Genomic DNA, 21,058 nt, shown 5'->3' with positions numbered 1-21,058 from the left:
GAAATGCTTCTTAATAAATAAATATAACAAAAATATTCAAGTTAAATGGAAACACATGGTACATAACTAGACAATTCGTTGTGCCACATGTTTATTATATATCTTTTTATCTTCCATCATCTGTAAATATCTCATTGACAATAAGAAAGAGAGGAATATTATATATATGCATAATATACTGCATTATATATAAATATATTTGAGAAAAAATATACCTACTTCACTATAAGCATCCCTGAGTGCATTTGTACTCCAATAATACGATACCTCATACATCATACATCAAATCGATAATCTCAATTTATTGAATTAACGAGTATTTCTTTTCTTTCAATTTTAATTAATATTACATGTATGTACACTTACATCGAGATCGGAAATCAATCACGAATAAAAGATATAAATTTTTTCGATAGGAAATATTTTTTAATATTGATAATTAAAAACGAGCAATTGTGAAAGCGCATTTGTTCGCATATTTGACGAATGTATAATAATTTAACTGTGTATTTTAATAATGGGAATTATTTATATGATCAATTTTTGTTTAATTTGTAAATTAATTTAACAATTCTTACTGATTTTCCAAGTATAAGAAATTAAAGTACAACAATTGATATTAGGGTATGAAAACTGTAGATAATCGATAATTCATTTTTAAAATGTCATTTGCTGTTCATTATGTTTCGTATCATAAACGTATGTATGTATGTGTGTATATACATATACATATAAATATACATATACATATATATATATATATATATATATATATATATATATATATATATACATATATATATATACACATATACATATATATATAAAATTTAACAATAAAGAGAACATATTATTCTATAGTACGATATACATGAAACATTGACTTTTTCTCATCTGCATTTGTCTCTCATATATAAATATTGATTAAACTGAGATTAGTTTCACCTACATTAATTTAATCAATTTATTTTCTTTCTCTTTAAAATCTGACCATGCCATAGAGAGAAAAAAAGAGCATAAGAATTTAAGTAATAATATATGATCAATGTTTGTGAAACTAGCCTCCTGAGGCACATAAATAAATACATCATACAATTACATTATTAAAATAATCGATTACAATTAAAATAAAGCACCACATAGACAAAATATTTTTGTCATAAATAATTTCGTTTCGCAAATACTTCACGAATAAGATAATACAAATTTTTATCTTTAAATCATGGAATTTGCTTTACAATAATATGCAAAATTGAAAATACAATCTTATTCGTTAATACATGTACTTCTGTAAGAAAAAGCCTTTCATTTTAACGTAAAATTTAGTATTAATTGACATAAATACTCCTAACTCATATAATTATCACTTTATTGAATATTTAATTATCTAATACTATTGAATTGACTAATTTCTCACTAGTTAACTCGCTAGTTAATTTATATCTTCCTTTATTATTAAAACAGGAACAATTTGCTAAAATCTGATGTAATATAACAAGCACTAGAGAATATGTTTCTATTTTTTCAGTTACTGCAAAATTTGCGTATATAATCGTGAGAAAAGAAATCAATGCACTTTTATTCATCTATTTTTTTATGTCATGCAAACTACGTATTGTATTAATTCATTATTACGAGTGGAAGCCCAAACATGGAAACGTTCATTGAACACATAAAGTACCATATCCAAGCAATATGAAAATTGAAAAGTTTGTGTTGTCTAAGTGATTATTATTAATAATAACTATTATTAATAACGATCATTATATACAATCATTATATTTTATCAACTACGTCTATCAATATCACACATGAGTTATTATAAAATGACTAATATCAACTGTGTTTAAAACACTGTGTCTACAAACATGTCAAATCTGAAAAAATGTATGTGTATAAATTTAAATCAAGTTACGCACGCGGAAATATCGTAGGTGTCATGGTCCGCGTTTCACGAGAAGGAAATTAAGAATAATTTATACAAAGCGCATTTATAGACTGTTCGAGTTCATTCGCTGAACGACTTGATGATCGCTGTCAGACTCTCATATGTTCCAGTGGCGAAACCCAACACACCGATCAGCACTATCGTCATATCCTTCGTGATTGTAAAGAAACCGAGATTAGTGTTATGCCAGCGGACGATCATCTCAATAATAGGAGGAAAGATGAGAGCAAGCGCGGTGCTACTGACTGCGCCAACCAAGGATATAAAGAGACCCAGTTTCGGCACTGCCTCCGCCAAGATAACTGAAATAATTGCTCTTGAATCGAAACATCTACATGCATATATATATATATATATATATATCAACAATTTGAAATAATAAAAAATTGTTAATAGTGATTCAAGAATATCTAAATATGTAAGTGATATGAAGGGGTTTAATCATATTTCTTACGTCTGAAGATAGAAAATATTCTGAAAATTTATAATTTGACAGATAGATTTATAATAAAATAAATTTTATAAGAGTCACATAAAAATTTATAATAGTACGAATAATATAATTTAGTAAATCTCTCCTCCTCTCTCTCTCTTTCTTAGATACTTACATGTGATTAAACATATGACGGAACGGAAGATAATCTCCGCAAGAAGCGGCCATTTGAAGGGACCGTATCGATTAACAATGCTAGGCCACATTATTGCGATCGGGACGTAAAATTGCAAGGCATACGTAAGCAATATGCTTAATGAAATGGCAGTCTTGATGCATTGCGGCAAGCTACAAAAAAAATTCAATTTAAAAAAGAATTAGCTTAATGGAAATTAGATTAAAATTAAAGGAAATTTGCTCGTTATATTCTTTTCTATAAAAAAAGAAAGCTGTATGTATATGTATATATATGTGTGATGGGTGTGGCTGCGGGTATGGATATAAATAAGTTTGTCATTTATAATAAAAACATGCACGCGAGTAAAAACATGCACAAAACACATTCCTCTATCATAAGTTTTCGTATAAAGCTATCTTAGTTAATATTTATCAAACACGTCAAATAATATATCAGGTAAAGACCTTAATTGACTGATAGCTGCCCCGTCCATCCTTTTGGATTACATAAAGAGAAATAAATTATAAAATATTTTTTAACCGTAATCACACATTAATTCAATAATATCATGTATAGTTTATTACTACGAGCTTTACTAACATATGTGACTTGGCCTAAGATAATTATTTATCGAATCGATATAGTATAATCCATCTTGACAAAACAGTGAATCTCGATATAAAATTTGTATTCACAAAATGTAATTACATTTAGATAGATTCAATACTTACACCTCCCCTGACGTGAGATTGAGCGTGACTGAACCGGCAACATTGTCACCGTACTTTAAATAAGACAGGAAACCCATTGCGACGAACATAAAGCAGACTATCACCATACCAACGTTGAGAACACCCAGCGGTTTGTTAAAATTATTAGGATTCTTCATTTCATTCTTCAATGGCAGTACCTGTACATTAATGCCTATTAGAAACACACCGTCAGATAGCATCGGTATCGAGAGAACATCGGTTTATTTTATCCGAATCGAGGCCAAAGGCCTCGTATATTAAGATAAAATATTAAAATAAAAGAAGTAATAGTATTATGATAAAATACCTATACTCACTAGAGTAATACCCTCAAAGGAATATATCACAGTGCCGAAAAACAGAGGTAAATTGTTCCAATCCGCAACGTATCTCCTCTCGTTTATAGATGGTACGTCATGGCTCATGATATACATGGTGGCGATGTAACCCGAAATCACTAGAAAATTCGCTATCGAAGATACCGGCACTAGGTACTTGAGATTTCTAATCCAAGTGCTAAGCATTATAGGTATCAATACCACAGCCATGTGCTGATGAACGTCCATCTCGATTCCGTGCGCGTCCAGCACCTATCGTAGAAGACAAGAAAATTATAATTACTATTAATTAATTATACACAATTCGCAATATTAATAAAAGTCTTTCTTTTTTTAAGAAAACGTCTCTCTCGTTGAAAGTTTTTTTTTAAATTTATTACTGAATATATAAATATGTCGAAACAAGACCTACAATTTTCTGTAATCTTATTTTTTTATTAATAAATTATTATTAATTATAAATAAAAAAGATATACAACTGTGTTATTTACTCAAGCAATTTTTAGCAATTCTCATACATTTTTGCGATCAAAAATAAGCATGTGATGAATGGATCAAAAATTATTAAAACATTACGATTCAAAAAGATATATATTTAAAGAGATACCTCACCTGCTTCATATTTGTGGAAATAAAAACGAAATACACAGAGCAGAATCCGAGTTGCGTGATACACAAAAATATATTAACCATTTTTCTGCAACAAAATCACGAGAGCAACATAAATGACATGCATATTCATAGCGCACTAATGTGCAAAATCATAAAAATAATAATTAAAAGACATGTGTAAGGAAAATGAAAATGTGTGGATAAATTGAAAAAAATTTGCGCGAATACATACAAATGAATTGAAAAATATATATATAAGTGAGAATTATAAAATGGCTGTGTAATATTTGCTGATGTTTCGTGTTATTTAGCTTTCTAGTTTTTCATTCCTTTCCTCTTTAATTACGCACCTCATGACAGTCGAATATTTACGAAGTCCAAGAGGTCCAGTAGCAAAACACATCTCCACGGTTCCGGCGAATCCGTATGTGTTTGTGTCATTGCCAACACGGCGTGTCACCTCTTTGTTACATTTAATCTAAAAAAAAAAATTAATATAATTATCAAGAGCGATTTTATATACATATATCGCTCTAATATTTTTATTACGATATTATTTATACATATTTAATACACACTTAAAATATTGCAATTATTATGACTGTGATATTTTTTCATATAAGAAAAGAATGCCCAATTATTATACATATATCTTGTATATATATTTTTTTTTATTTATATAAGATATCGCAAAACAATCAGTCTTCAAATTATAGTCTCCAAACTATTTAAAAAATCTATATTAAAAAGACATTCGATAGTTATGGGACATATATAATGTGTGATTATTATAATTAAATATACGTACAAGAATATGTTGAGCATGTACGCAGATGACGCCGAGAAAAATCGTTAACGGTGGTGCCAACATCAGTCCGGCATTTTTAAAAGCGTCTCCCAACGCAAAGATGCCCGAGCCGACGTTACCCTTGAACAGATGCATCATGGTTTCCAGGTACCTGCAGTTGTCCATTCGTCCATTAGTATATTTATTACAGTAGACTTTCTTTTCTCGACTCGAGACGAAATTCCGACACGTCGAAAAACAATTAACGCAAATTTTTAAGCATAAGCAGAATTCTTTAATCATCACAAAATTGTAGTTGTCACAAAAAGCCGAAATGTATAGCTGTACAGCTATAAACTTTAACATACGTTTCAAATGTGCCAAGTAAGAATCGTTTAAAATGACCGAAATTTTGGGATTCTGCCAGAGTCATCGATTTTATTTATTTTCGCTCGGGGTTGTTATAAACTTGTCTATATTTTGGTTCATTTATTCTGTATTTATCATCTAACTATATTAAATTGATTTAGATGCGTACCCTTTGATTTAAATAATATATGAAGTGGAAGATTATTCGCCATTTTTTTCATGATAAAGATTACAAATTAAACTATGATGATATATTAATAAACATGAACAAATATATATCTCTGATTATAAAATATTAAAATATAATAGAGTCTTAAGTTATCAATAATTAAATACTAATTATTTAAATTGATAATATTTTAGAATGTATTTTTATCGTGGTTGTTGCAAGATTCTCTATTTTTTGAAAAAATGTGGACTGTCGATTATTTTATTAGTTTAAATTTAAAAAATTACATTTTTTGAAACGTGTAAGAATATATTTATCTTAAACATTTAGCGTTTAAGTCGTTTGCGATTTCCAATGACAAATGGTGAGTTAAATGTAGATATTACGCGAATCGATCGCACTCATGCCAAAATATCTGTTTCGGGTGTCTATATATCTTTCTCTTTTATTTTTACAGTATAGCTAAAAGGTGAATTTTTGCAACTCGGTCCTACTTGTGCACCTATATATATCTTTACATCGCGTTGTTAAAAAAAAACTGAGAGTCTGCAATGTCAAAACAACGTAACATTAATGACAAAATATGATTCTTCCCGGAAAGAAGTAGTTATGTTTCGCACGGAAATATAGTAAATTATAAATATTTGATCAAAATGTCATAGCGATATTATCACTTCCGTCTCTCAAACGTTCATTTGTCATGCTTATTACGTGTCTGTTATTATATTTGTTTAAGACAGGAATTTGTGTTTTTCTACTTACTTGCTTTTAGTGTGCGATATCATTCTTGTTGCTTGTATGCAATGTGTGCCAAATATGCTTTATTTTCTATTGATACGATATCTTTGCTAATATTTTAATGAATGTTTTATTTTATAAATTATTTCTTATGAAAAATTTTTTCCTTTTTATTAACGTTAAACTTACGAAGTAGGATGATGTACGGTGATGCCATGCTCGTTATTTCCACCCTTGATAGCATCACTACCCTTTTCCATCGCTAGGATGGGATCTTTCGATTGAAAAGCTCCGTAGGTTCCGCCATTTCTGTATAAAAAAAAAGTCAATAGAAAGAATTAAAGATATATGTCGTTACATAATTAATTTTACTGCGAAATGATGCAGATGCATTCCATATTGTAAAGTCCTATTTAACCGCCAAGAATAAGAAAATTATAGTTTAAACTAACATGTGACAATCCTAATACTTTAAGTAGTTTTTCACATATAATGATGTTAATTATCGGATGTGCGTATGCGCGATTTTCAGGCGAGATAATTGAATTTCGACAATTAACGTTTATGTGAGAATAATGTGTACGAGAAATATAATATTTAAAATGATGAAATATTTTCCAAATTCAATAAGCATGATAAATAGGCACGATAAATAGGCATGATAAATAGGCATGATAATTATATCAATACATCATTCTTGGCAATGATATGATACTTGAAATAATGTGAGCATATAATGAGATGATACTTGAAATAACGTGATCATATAATGATATAATACTTGAAATAACGTGAGCATATAATAATATGATACTTGAAATAATAACGTCCGCAGTGATTTATCTCACATTTTTCTAATCTTAATCTAACAATTTATTCTGATAATCTGATTTACGCTATATATAATGATTCACAGCGCAAGCTTGTAGTTGGCTTTTCAATACGTATTAGCGAAGCAATATTTACAGATAAAATCTAATTAAATGTAATTAATAAAAAGAAATTGATAATATGATTGATCGTTCGTGTATGGCAAAATGTTATAAACTCGCTTACCATAAATCATATAATGCTATATCGTAATGTTGTTTGACAAACATTTGCAATAATTATACAACTGAATGAATTGATATCCCAACGAGGTAAATAAATGATGTGACATAATTAATAATGTAGCATACTTAGTGATTATACTAATTTGCAGTCAGTTATTAGTATTATCTATAATTACTCATAGTCGTTTTACATTAATTAATTTCAATATGATTACGTAATAAACTTTTTCCTTTTCACTCATTATTTAATGTCATTCAAAAATATTTTTATTTAAAAAAATGAAGACTAATCAAAAGAATGACATACGCAAAATGAATAGTGAAATCAGATGAAATTACATTTAAGAAATAATTATAATATCTTATTAATTAAAAAGTATTAATGGAAACATTATTTACTTTTATTATTATTACTTCATTTACTATTATATTTATTATTATAGGTGTTGATTATTTACTATTTTATATGTTTTTATAAATATATATACCCAAGTGATTGCTTAAATGTTGTCTCGTCGTCATGAATGGAGTTGTTCTTTGCAGAAATCGCAGGATTGCTGTTCAATTCCATCTAAAACATTAAAAAATGACAGTGAAAACACGTTTAAAAATTAATGTGAACATGCCATAACTGAAATATAATAAGTATTATGTAATTATATATGTAGTATATGTAATTATATATGTAGTATATGTTTGTATTACATATATATGTAATACATACTGTACGCGTATAAATTTCAAATGCATATTTTTCTGTAATGACAATGTGCGTTACAAATAGATGTCATGACGAAAATCCTTTATCCAACCGTCTAGACAAAATTACGACACATGATGAATGAAACACGTGGTCAAGAGACGCGGTAATGTCTCGCCAAGTATGTATATGAAACAATAAAATGATCTTGCAAAAGAAATACTATGTAGCGATATTTCTTACTTCACAATGATAAGCTTTTCTAAACATAATTTTTAGATGCAATTTATTATTTTCATTTAAGTAAAATTATTTTTACACGAAAATTGCTCGATAGCAAAAAAATCGAATTTTTTGGATTTTCGAAATTGCCTTAATACATGGAGATTTACCCATGTATATTCGATTTGCATGCTTTGTTTTTAAATACTGACATATTGTGACAGTTGAATTATTCGAGAAACTCTATATATATATTTAATACTTATTTCAAAGCAAAATAAAATTACTATTTTATTATAATTAATTTCTTATTAACTATATATATTAATTAATATTATTTTTATTTATATTAATTAAAAATGTTATTTATATATATATATTTATCGAGTAACCAACACTCATGATGCGCGAATATTAAGGAAAAATTATACTGAATATATAAAAATAATAAGCATAGATCGAAGACTATCTCAACTTCTTCAGTATTATTCCATTATTAACAACGTATTGTCGTTCGCCAATTAAACGCACGAACTGTCCTTCTGTAAGTCTCTTTATTAATTGATTTCTTAATTAACCATAGCGTGCGCAATATTTTTCCGTGACAGAGATCGATACACATGTTGAAATATCGATTGAAAAGAGAAGAAAACATGTGTATAAGATGTGAAATGTAACAATCTGTCTTAACTAACAGAATCATGACTAAGAGTAATATATAAGTATAAAAATTGTCACATTAATTTCCTCAATAAGTTCCTATCTTTCTTTAAATGATCGCTTGATATTTTATTAGAGTGTTTAGTTTCTGGAAAACCTGAAATTCTCAGGAATTTCTTTTGTACCTGGAAAAATCAGAAAATAATTCTCATAAAATTATTTTTTTTCAGATTTTTCAGAAAACTTTTAAAGAAATTCGCTCTGATAATCTTGCTCTTATATTGTAAATAGTTGGGATTACTATCTGCTGATATGTCAAATTGTAAATTATATATATATTATATTTATTTATTATTATAAAAAGTATTACATCTCTGTTTATATATTCAATATCTTAACAAACATCGAGTATGCAATATTCTTTATTATAATTTTTAGTGATAGAAAAGTAAAAATGTTTATCTGACGAAAATTATTTACATTTTGATCGGTTCATTTGCATATCTATCTTGAAACTTAAATATTAACTTTATTCTTTTTCGCATTAGTGAAAAATATTATAAAATGCATACAAAAAATTTACTTTAGAAAATTGCATCAAAACATTTTTTAAATTTAATTTTTTTCTTTATTTAGAATTTTAAACAAAAATATCCTAGAAAATGAGAGAATTTTCTGAAAACTTTTTAACAAGATTTTTTACAAGATTTGAATATATACCTTGCATGTAATATAAATCAATCAAACTTCTAATTATTTATTTGAGATAGTATTACTCCTGAATTTTTTGCACTATTTTGCACTGTATTACATAAATTACACAAAAATAAAACATGCGATTTATTCTTGTAACGCGTGTTTCAATCAATCTGCACGAGTAAACAGTCTGTTCATTATCAATTTCTGTTCTTTTTTTTTTAAGATAGCAGAGGCGAATGGGAAATTATCCTATATATCTCTAATATAGGAAACTTTTTAGGCAGATAAAGTGACGAAGACGGGAATAATTGTATGCTATCTAATCTTACTCACATTCATATTTTTACGTTGTTAAACGGACACGAGGCTTCCACATATTTTAAACTTGTTTGAAAGAGATTCGTAAATGCGGAAGACGTTTTTTCTTCAAGAAATAAAAAAGAATGACCTTATATATTAATCGTCATGTAAAATGACGATAATCATTTCCTGAGCCATTTACTTTTAATGGTGTAAACGAGTCTAATCGAGATAATCCTCCAAGGACACACAACTCAGCTTAATGTAAATTATTATATAGTATATGCGCGTTGGGGTTGACATCGACGCAAATGAAACAACATACTAATTATTTACGGTTTACAGCACATATATATAACACCTTGCGACGCGCAGTACTTAATCGATCATTATCTACGAAATACACCTTATCTGTAAAACAGTAATTAAGCGCTATTTATGGAAGATAATAACAGCAAAATATTGTACAAAACGCAATTAACATAGGATGATTGACATAGGAAAACAGCGAGTAATTACAAAATTGTTCGCCAGGTTATTTCAATACTGCTCTCTTACATTAATATACAGTGCATAAAGAATTGCAATTAAACATCTCTCTTTCTCTCAGTGCTACTTATTATATCATAACTTACATAACAAACTCGTTATTCAATACCGATGTCGTATTAAAAGAGTTATTGATCACACTACAATGAAACAGTCTATAAAATGTCCGGAATAATTCTATACTTATCTCTCCCTGTTTGAATAAACATAAAAACACAATTACACACAAATACGCAAAAACGCGCATCGCAAATATTTTCAAGATTCGTTTGACCAAAATATTTATATTATACATTAAAATTCAGGGAAAGATTTGTATAAAGATTCCGAATTTTAGACTATTTCACTATAAGTTATTGTCAATAATTTTTGCCATGGCATCGATATAGAATAATGAATTTAAAATTGTAATTTATATATCTGCACGTTGTAATCGCGCTCAATAAAGTACACATAACAGTCAAATAAGTCGCATATATGAATATGCTAATATCGATAATTTCGTACAGTGTATTTTTTTCTAGGATATACATATAATATCAAAGGTGTATATATATGAGATGAATGAAATTATATATATATTATTTCATTCATCTCATATATACATATTTGATGCCGCCGACGTACTTATTCAGTTAGTAAACTTAATGCAATCGTCGTAATTGGTCTCGTAATTCGTCAGAAGTTTTTCGACATGCCGATTACTTGATTATGTCGATCAAAGTGGAACAAAATAACGTTATTAAGACAAGTAAAATATCAATTCAATCAATTGGCTCTCTTAAATCATAATAATAAAGACAATTGCAAATTAAAAATTATTGTAATATGATTATCGAGTTTTAATCAAATATAATTATCAATCAAATTAAATTCACGATTGTCGTTTGCGAATTCATGATCCTACGATATAATATATCAGACAGTCGAAAACTGAGATAACTGTCACATGTTTTCACTTGAGGAAGCGAAGCACCTTTGACAAATGTAAGTTCATTTTTTTGGCAATGTTATCGTTAGCTACATTATCAAAATAGAAGTTCACCTTTAAATGTATAGAGGTTCTCCTTTAAATGTATTAGTAGTTACATGTGCTTTTATTAGACGCGAATCAAGATTCCTTTGAAGCGACAATAATGTTCAACGTTTCTGTTTTTGCAAAAAGATGGATGGGGGAAAAACTTCGGAAAGAGCAACAAAGATTTAGAAAAGATTCCTTATAAAAATTCTTTCTCACGAATAATAGCAGCATTTTTTAAAATTTATCAGATATCGTAAAGTTACGACATTTAATCGGTGATTAGTGAATGTAATCGCATTTCTATTAAGCTTGTGAAAAATAACGTGATTAGATAATTATTTATAACGACAAATAAAAAATAAGAAAAATAATGCATTCCGAGTATATAAGTATTTTCGAAAATGTTTTCAAGATTTTAAAATTTTATTAAAAGCTAAACGCATTCGAAAATAAATATGACAAATATAGTAATACATCTAATTTGAGAGAATCGTAAAGATAATTTATGAGACAAAAGCTGACGAGAGGAAGAGGAAGGTGATAAAGAGGATGCGTAAAAAATAAATATTATCTTTATAAAAGATATAATACACTTATAAAACGTTAAGCGATTCATACCGATTGCACAGCAATTTTTTTGCATTTTAATATCTAATCTTTTCATAGAAGCAACTTCAAAACATTCGGCATTATATTATGTATAAATATGATACATGATAAGTCAGTGATAAGTCTATATCATTACACGATAAGCCAATGGCCGACCTATTTTTATCAAAAATCAGATGTATAATCAAATGCAAATAGAAAATAAAACTTTCCATCTCACATAAAGACAAATAAATGTTTCACAAACTAATCCTCAATAATGCAAACGATGAAATGATATCTCTATTCAATGGAAATTTTTTTCCCATTATACGTGTTGTCATATGTTGATTTCATTATTTCCTGCCTCGATGCGCGATCGCAATCGCCAATCTAAATTATTGCACTTGCTATCCTTGAAATATGTTTCCACGAAAAAAGGCACTTTTTTCCGTGTGTCAACATTTATAAAGGTGTACTGGCGTAATTCGTAATAATCGTATCATGTGATATGCACGTGATATGTATTCCAAGATATGCAGGTGCATTGCCTAAGAGACGTTCGAACACAGAATCCTATTTGCGCTTTAAAACGATGGCAAATATCCTTGTTCAATCGCATTCAATGGTAAAAGCGTAATAAATCTTATCGAGTGGATCGAGTGGTATTTGTAATCAAATCTTATTTCGGTGCTAAACTTAACAACTCATTACGTATAATGGATACTTGCCAGAAAATCGTATTACGCCGAACAAAATTGCAAATAATACGATCTTGGTGAAAAGAACTTTGAAAATAAAATTCGATACGAACATTTATTTGCGGAAAAATATTAACCGCTCAAAAGAAGTTTATCTTTGCATGACAAATATTGTCATAAAAAATGATGTCTCTTGCTCAATGCTGGCAAAATGCTCCGAAAAATTATGCGTACTTGTGGTTAACAAAGTCTGAGACAAAAAGCGTCCTTCGCTAAGCTACACGGTTATCTTGTGATAAAAACTTGAAGGATGAATAATAAAAATTGAGGACAATAATCGCGTACAATCAGAATACAATAATTATTATATTTGCAAATGATCATTAATAATAAGATTCATATTTCCACATAAGATAGAATAGATGTAATTTTAACATAAAGAAATTATAATTTAGTTTCTTGCAAATTCTTTCAAAATGAAATATATAATTAATAAAATATAAAAATATAGTACAATAAAAAAATATAAGTATATAATTAAAATTTAAAATTATTGCTGATGCAATAACAAAACTGCAGAATCGATTGTTTGAATGTCATCGAAAACTTTTAATTCTCATTATATTATTTATGAAAATATTTGCATGCAACGATACAGTTCGATGAACTCGTACATTAAGTTTAGTCATCAAGATAGTATATACTTTACAATATTTGCAAAAATTATATCAACAATTCCAATTTCGCTTTGAAAGCGAACAACCTAAAGCTATACGAATCCTGTCAAAACAACTAATGAACTAATGAACTAATGTCACTGCTAAATTATCGCATTTACTCTTATCAGTTATGACAAGTAAATATGAAAATATTTACTTACATAATGTATCGATATAATTGAAGCGCCAAGATTGATATATGTCAAAATTTGATTTTAATCTTTATGCACATCACGCATTGAATTCTTGGAAGTGCACTGTCCCCGTGCATATACATGTCAAATTGATTTCAAGGAAATTTACTCATTCATTATTCATAGTTACAAACTATGAATCGTTCGCGATAATAATAAATCTGAGGCCTAACACGCGCCGAAGAAAGGTCAACACAACTGACGGTTTAATGTAGACGTCAAATACATATCGAAAGCCAACGAAAACAGATATAACGTACCTTCTCGGAATCGCGTTAGTCAGTTTATTAGTCGTAACCAGAGAATGGGACGCGGATAACCCATGGATGGTGTCCGTCGCCGTTTCCTACAGATACGTGCAACGGTCGGCTGCTTACACGCGACTGAAACGGTGTCAGCGAAATCAAGTAGTACTATTCGCGCCGCAACACTCTCCGAAGGCTGTCTACTTCCTTCTGGCTTCCTTCACTCACCGCCCGGTGCTAAAATGCCTCGTTCCGTGTATGTCCCTTTATTCTTGGCACCAGAGCAGAGACTGTGTCGGTTTCGTCACGGACCGAAAATTGACCTCAATCCCACTAGTCCGAATAGCTCTCCCCTAATAGGAATACCCCGAGCCATTTCTCAGCTACTAACTGTGTAAATTTTCCCGATAAGTTATCAGTTATCAGAGTTGATGCAAAAAGGTGTTATTGAAAAAGTATGCATGGAAGAAACAATGAAAGATTCATTCAAGTATTCCTCAAATTGAATAAGACAAAATTGTAATTAAAAACGATAAAAAATCGTCAAAATGAAAAATGAAAAAAATAATGAATGATTCAATCGTAAACAATAATTCCACATTTTATACAATTAAATTTTGAAAAAATTAATAAAAAATATTAAAAAAGGAATGTGCAAATTTATTAGCGTGTAATAGACGGACAAATGAATGAAGAAAGTCTTATAGTGAGCTAAAGAAAGATTATAAGCGAGCAAATTAGACATTGCTTGAAAGCATATATGAATAGTCCTATACTTTCTCGTGAATGCAATCACTTAAAGATTAACGAGTCGGAACAAAGCAAGAATATTGTCATTTATTTTGAGTCTGAGACAAGTATAAAAAGATCTTCAATAGTCTGCAATCTGCAAAGATTGATATATAACAGCATCTTATATACGTTCGCTTCAATGATAAAAAAAAATTTGAACTTCGCGAATGTAATCGATCAGAAAAACGAATTTTGTTTTCAACCTTTGAAAGGTTCACTACTCGCAATGAAAGATGTTGAATTTAACGATTCGATCGAGCGACACACGTAATTAATTCAAGATGTAACATTAGGTGCTTTCCATTTACATCAAAACTCAGATAAATCTCACTTCTGTCTTTCTTCAACATTCATGTTAAAGAAAGACAGAAGTGAGATTTATCTGAGTTTTGATGTAAATGGAAAGCACCTATTAAAAACGTTTAAAGTAATATTTAAAAAATGAGAAAATTCGGCCTCACTATTGATGCGTATCTCCGATACGAAGATTTTTCCCCTTAGTCCACTAAAAGTAAGAGTACATTCGAGTCACAAGGCACGTGTATGAACCGCAACTAAAACCGAAAGAACACAAAACTGATGTGAAAGAAATGCAATATGAAAGATAAGAAGTGCATATAGTGTTGTAACATTCAAACTAGCGATATCAAATTTGCGAATTCAAGCAATGAGTAACTTGCCTCTAATCTAACAATACAGATACAAAAATGAGGTCATACATACAATTTTATGCGTGGGTTGACCTTAAACACATTCCGCCGTAAATGAATGCATGTGATGTTGATCTGTATGCACGAATATATACTTGACTTTTTGAAAGGATTTTCTTATAAACATAATTGCGTTAAATCTTACGTCGCAAAATTTACAAAATCTCTTACGAAATACAAATATCGCGTTACAGTTAATCGGAAAGCTTTATTAAATTGCCATAATAAATGATTTCATTACTAAGCATAATACCATCGCACGATTAATAAATCTGCTCTCTCATGGCTTATCAGTTTATCAGCCACTGAGACAACTATTCTACGCAGAATCCGCACAAAAACTATTTCGCAATCGTAGATTTCACCTTGAAATGTTGATATGCGAATGCACAAGTTACTCAATAAGTAACACGTGGATAAGTCTGTTATCTAATTCGAAATGACTCAAATATTTTTCTGAATTATCATAAACTATAATATAAAATAATGTGCTACTTTCTATGAAACTTAAAAATATTATAAATATATTTTTCCTTCTTTTCGCTCTATAAATTTCTTGCGAAGATCGTTATTAATTTAAAAAAGAATATCGAACATTTAATGTATATTTTACTAAATAATAAGATATTTTTCGTTGCAATATTTTTTCTACAGAAATCGAATTTTCAAAATCATTATTCATTAAATATTCATTATTCAAAATATTCATTATTCAAAATCATTATTTATTAATTGTATTTCAACGATTCGAGCGATTTTTTTTTATCTCACTAAGATTTTAACCGTTATTTTAACCGTCTTTATAGATTATAACACAATCAAATTTGAAATTTATGAAATGGGCTTATACGCTTGTTGAGCATTATCTTCATCAAGATCAAAGAACTCCGAAAAATAAAATACATAATGATTTTACTATTAATGCAGTAAACGTTATGGTTTCTACAACATAGTAATTTATAATATTTCGCATAACTTATTTGTTAGAATATAACCGGTCCTCAATGCTAACCGGTCCAGTCCACATAGTCGATGGTGAAATTTTCCACTAGAATGACGCATAATATCTCGAGAGAGATATGTATATCTTTGACACAATACTTCCAAATAATACGTAATAAATAATTCTAAAGATTGTACCATTTGGTTTATCAGAGGATTGGCTCGAAATAATTATTTTAGTTTTTTCTACGAAAAGATCCCAGTAAAAAATAAAATTTGGAATTATTTTTTGTCCGTGCACGTTAAATTGCATAGCACACATTTATAATATATTATTATAAAAAGTAAAAAATATATATAAATAATATAAATAAAGAATTCTAAATTTTTATGAAGAATATCTTTATCATTATTGTGCGTCTTTATAGACAAGTTTACAAATAGCATTCTCTATTTTGGAATAATATTACGGTATGCGTTACTGGAGAGGGAATAATTTAATTTTATATTTTAAAGTCACTATTTTGAAAGTCGTGCCAAGATGTATAATCTCTTGGAAGAGGATTCAAAATAACTTTCGCTGGCTGGTCAGTGACCGTTTGTGTTTTTGCAATGATAGTGCAATATAATATATTATATAATACAATAACACAATTTTTGCATATAATAAAAATTTAATATACTCTCTTGAAAAATAATGGAATGCTGTAAAAATTAATTATAAACGAACATTTATGCAAAACAGATGTGTTAATTTATTATATTCTCCTAGTTATTTCCAATTAAGGAAAATAAATATTTTTAAATTTTTCGATAAACGTAATTTTAATTAAATTTGTTTTTAAAAAATATAAGTATATTAAATAATTAAATATTCAAAAATTATTTTTATTTATTAGAAACGCGAATTATCCTCAATCAACAAATATTTGAATTAATCATAATGAAAAGTGCACATATCGCTATATTTATGAAATTGCAACATGAATAATTCCAATCAACTATACTATCTTTTATAAATAAATATTATGCAAAAGATATATTATTCCATCAAAATAATTAATATCACCAAAGAGAAACAATTTCTCAGATTGTTTCTGTTTATGTTAAACGATATATATTTATTATTAATTAAATAATAATATATATAAACGGTAAAATAAAAAAGTAAAATTTTTTTTAGAATTTTAAAACAGAAATTCGATTATTTTAAGCCGTTTCCGTAGTAATTTACGAGTATTTTTCTCTTATAAATTAAATATTTGAAATTATTTGTTGTAATATTAATTAACTTGTCTCGACTGATAATCTTTACTTTATGTTAATCTATATCTTTATGTTAATCTTTATCTTTACCAACTGCATAATTCAATTATTTCAACGTGGTAAATACGTGATTTGTGAAATATTATTTGTCGAAATTTTATTAATGAAAACAAAAATGTATGCGAGATATATAAAGTGATAATAATAAGATGCAAATGCTAATAAATATTAGCATATTAAATCCATGCCAAATGAGATGTATGCTAATTTATAATCAATTCCAACTTGCACATTGAAACTCGTTTTGGCAGTCGTTCAGTTTGTTATGCAAAGCTCAGTGACCTTGACCAACAGTATTTGAAGTTTGTTTTAAATGAGATCTTTGTGTACACATATATAGCATCTCGTACACATGTCACTTTGTATTTTCTGATTTTTTTCCGGTCAAAAATTATACATGTTACTTTCTATATTATTAATTCTGATATAAAAATTACATATGGGAGAAAATATATTAAAAGTTTCAATTGTAGGATTCTTTCAATAAAAACGGTGCAATAAACAATTGCATATATAAATTTCTTTCATTGACGTGCTACATGTTGTCGAGAAAGCTGGCAAAACTGAAAATAAATGCGTTGCCGAAGCGAAATATGTATAACATTGTAACATGTAAATAAATTATTTGAATTTTTCTTAAGTTAGCTTAAAGGCGAATGCATTTAGAGATGGCATTTATTCACTGGCAGTAAGGGCGATCGCTGTGAAACGCACCTCGGTCGGATCGCGTTCCATGTATTCCTTACATACACGAGCAGCATCGTCCAACAGTGTTTCGGGCGTAGTCGGACCGTGATTGATAGGAATAGGTTTCCGACCATCTAAAAAATTTTTGTTATTATAACACATTTTAAGTAAGGTGACGGTTAGCTCCATGCTGAAATTGTTGCTCAATAATTGGTAATATCAAGTTTCATTTTATATATTTCTGATTAAAAGGACTGATGGAATTTATCTATTTGTGACCAAATCAGTTTAAATGCCGCAGGCGAATAAAATCGCTCTCCAATATTATTATTATTAAAATTTTAACCAAAACATAAAGTCAATATAGATCATATATATACCTAGTTCATACAGAGAACCGTCTTTATGTACAAATGCAACAAAATGGTGATACACTTCCATATCTTCAGTTGGCGCCTAAAGAGAAAAACAAATATGTATACTTATAATTCACGACTTAAGAGGCAATAATTACTTTCAACTACAAAGTGGCAAAGTACCTCAGTTTGTCCTTCCTGGGCAGATTCCATGTGAGTATCAATAATTTCTTGTGCATTTTCTAGACGTTCCCCACGTTCAGCGTACGAGAGTCCTTTCGTTTGTTCCAAAAATGTCTTGAGAAACCCATCCTCCAATTGTATCCTATAAAAAAAAAAGAATATATACACATTTCCATTTACGTATATATGTGACTTGTGAATTTGATTATATATAATTGATGAATAAGTGCTCACACATCCAAATTATTGGCCACACTATGAAGTAACGCAATTGTTCCACATGCATTTGAAATACATTGCTTCATATGGTAAATAGAATCTGGAGCATCACTTTTGCTGTCCTTAACTTCTTCTTCTTCCTTTCCTTCCTCGGTCTTTTCAGTCTAAGAACAAGACAAAATTAATTTTATCAAAGTCAGTGTTTTAGTATATGTATTAAAATATGTCCAAAAATGATATTCCCTATTTTATTATGACGTTTATTTACCACTTATGCATAAAATGGACTTATTGTGTTAAAATATAAGCTAATAATTACTTTTTAATATAATTTTCCAAAAGATTAATACACTTGTCTTACACTCCAGAAGATTAATACACTTGTAGCATGAGTTTTAAAATTTCTTCTCGATAAAACTCTAGCTCTTGATGTTTAAATCATTTTTATAATAATATCTAGTCTGTTTATTGTAGTTTGTTTATTTATATATATATATAATAGTCTGTTTATTTATATACTATTATTTGGAATTATTTGGAATACTATTATTATTATCATCTTCCTCCAAAATATTTCTTCAACAGCCCAAACAAATCAAAATTGAAAAGAATTAAATACAAACTGTAGAGATCCATAATTTTTAAATCGAATGATTACAAAAGTTTCTGAATTTGATGTTTAAATTAAAATCTGACATTATCATGAGAAAAATTTACAAGAATTGTTTCCTTGATAATACAGTACAGAATGCTATTCAAAAATGACTTAAATATCAAGAGTCAGATTTTCACCAAGAGGGAATCTTTAAACTTATGCCAAGAGGGCAATCCATGAATCTTCTCAAAGATTATATTACATATTATTTTAACACGATAAGTCCAAATTGTAAATAAAAGTTGTAACAAAGTAGAGACTCTTATTTTTTGATCTATTCTAGCGTATATACCTTTGCGGGAACTGGATAAAGCAGCATAACAGCAAGAACAGGCCTAGGGATAATCGCCAACAAGTCAGAGTCGAAACTATATACATCCACGATCGCCCATTTCTTTGGAACACCCAACTTGTAGAGGAACTACAAAAATAGATGTTTTATATATACATATACTAAATTTTACAAATTTTAGAATTGCATCGAAAAAAGAAATCGAATCGACCTTCTTCCACCATTAATTGAGAAACATGAATCATCGTACGCAAAACTGGAGATGTCGAGGAAATAACAAGATTAATCGATTGAACGTGATGCGCTTACCTTCGTCATAACCTAAAACAGAAAACACGTTCGTATAAAATCCGAAGAGGAACATTCGTTACAATTTGACAAAAAGATCGCTCACCTCTGAATTCGATTCTAAGGGTACCCAAGCCATATTAAATTATGATACTTCGAAAGAGCGAGACAGAAGGAAGTTCTGCTTCGAAACGCCGGTAAAAATATCTATTTATTAACGAGTTTCCCCTGCCGAGAAAGACTTTTTGATTTAAATTCATGCGATCCTATTTTCATGACAAACAAAACGTCAAGTCACGTCAAATCTCGTTCTCGAATCGCGCGATACATCGTCACGAAATAGGATTGTTGCGCGAATATTTCGCACGATACGATTGGTCATGAAAAATGTTATAATACACGGTGTTCGGAAAGTAACTGTACGCTTATATTTCACAAATATTAGAAGATACATTTATCAAGCACTATTTCTTTAATTCTCTTTCTTCTAAGCAGAAGCATATCGCCAAGAGAATTGACAATAAGAATAGTTTTTGATAACAAGATTAAGACGAGTTAAAGCTCGTTTGCATATTCATGAAGACCATATCTTTTGTAAAAAGAAGACTAATTTGTGCTAAAATAATGTTTG

The 21,058-nt window shown here is 28.9% G+C and overlaps 2 protein-coding genes across 6 annotated transcripts; both read right to left on the bottom strand.

Annotated features, from left to right (window-relative positions):
- Positions 1-74: 74 nt before the first annotated feature.
- Positions 75-14,313, bottom strand: LOC145963323 (proton-coupled amino acid transporter 2). 5 transcript variants are annotated; one of them, XM_083085121.1, is made up of 11 exons: positions 13,993-14,306; positions 7,868-7,950; positions 6,514-6,633; positions 5,070-5,220; positions 4,612-4,739; positions 4,262-4,346; positions 3,629-3,901; positions 3,291-3,469; positions 3,024-3,053; positions 2,557-2,729; positions 75-2,250 (listed from the first exon to the last, which is right to left on the bottom strand). In XM_083085121.1, the coding sequence occupies exons 2-11, from the start codon at positions 7,948-7,950 to the stop codon at positions 2,009-2,011; spliced, it is 1,464 nt and encodes a 487-aa protein (XP_082941247.1). In that variant the 5' UTR covers positions 13,993-14,306; the 3' UTR covers positions 75-2,008. The 5 variants fall into 5 exon arrangements, with proteins under 5 accessions (XP_082941247.1, XP_082941248.1, XP_082941249.1 ...); XM_083085122.1 differs by lacking the exon at positions 3,024-3,053 and having other exon boundaries at positions 13,993-14,305; XM_083085123.1 differs by lacking the exons at positions 7,868-7,950; positions 13,993-14,306 and adding an exon at positions 6,349-6,434 and having other exon boundaries at positions 6,514-6,628.
- A 3,939-nt stretch (positions 14,314-18,252) lies between these two features.
- Uch (Ubiquitin carboxyl-terminal hydrolase) lies at positions 18,253-20,721 on the bottom strand. The gene is made up of 7 exons (XM_083085128.1): positions 20,534-20,721; positions 20,449-20,460; positions 20,140-20,268; positions 19,208-19,356; positions 18,974-19,115; positions 18,815-18,890; positions 18,253-18,568 (listed from the first exon to the last, which is right to left on the bottom strand). The coding sequence occupies exons 1-7, from the start codon at positions 20,564-20,566 to the stop codon at positions 18,423-18,425; spliced, it is 687 nt and encodes a 228-aa protein (XP_082941254.1). The 5' UTR covers positions 20,567-20,721; the 3' UTR covers positions 18,253-18,422.
- Positions 20,722-21,058: the final 337 nt, after the last annotated feature.

This window comes from Camponotus vicinus, unplaced genomic scaffold, assembly GCF_025532165.1.
Source record: "Camponotus vicinus isolate PSW18456_S1 unplaced genomic scaffold, iyCamVici1.0 SCAF_12, whole genome shotgun sequence".
In the NCBI taxonomy this organism is placed as follows: Eukaryota; Metazoa; Arthropoda; class Insecta; order Hymenoptera; family Formicidae; genus Camponotus; species Camponotus vicinus.
This window is presented reverse-complemented; position numbering and strand designations above follow the sequence as displayed.

Bases quoted from the DNA above. Each gene is read 5' to 3' on its own strand.
- LOC145963323 (XM_083085121.1), bottom strand. From the start codon at position 7,950: ATGGAATTGAACAGCAATCCTGCGATTTCTGCAAAGAACAACTCCATT. The intron at 4,740-5,069 runs GTACGTATATTT...TTTTTTTTTTAG, and splicing joins TACATGCTCAACATATTCTT to ATTAAATGTAACAAAGAGGT. The intron at 2,730-3,023 runs GTCTTTACCTGA...TTTTTTTTGTAG, and splicing joins GCAGCTATCAGTCAATTAAG to CTTGCCGCAATGCATCAAGA.
- Uch (XM_083085128.1), bottom strand. From the start codon at position 20,566: ATGGCTTGGGTACCCTTAGAATCGAATTCAGAG. The intron at 19,357-20,139 runs GTATATACGCTA...TCTTGTTCTTAG, and splicing joins TTTATCCAGTTCCCGCAAAG to ACTGAAAAGACCGAGGAAGG. The intron at 19,116-19,207 runs GTGAGCACTTAT...TTTTTTTTATAG, and splicing joins GTGGCCAATAATTTGGATGT to GATACAATTGGAGGATGGGT.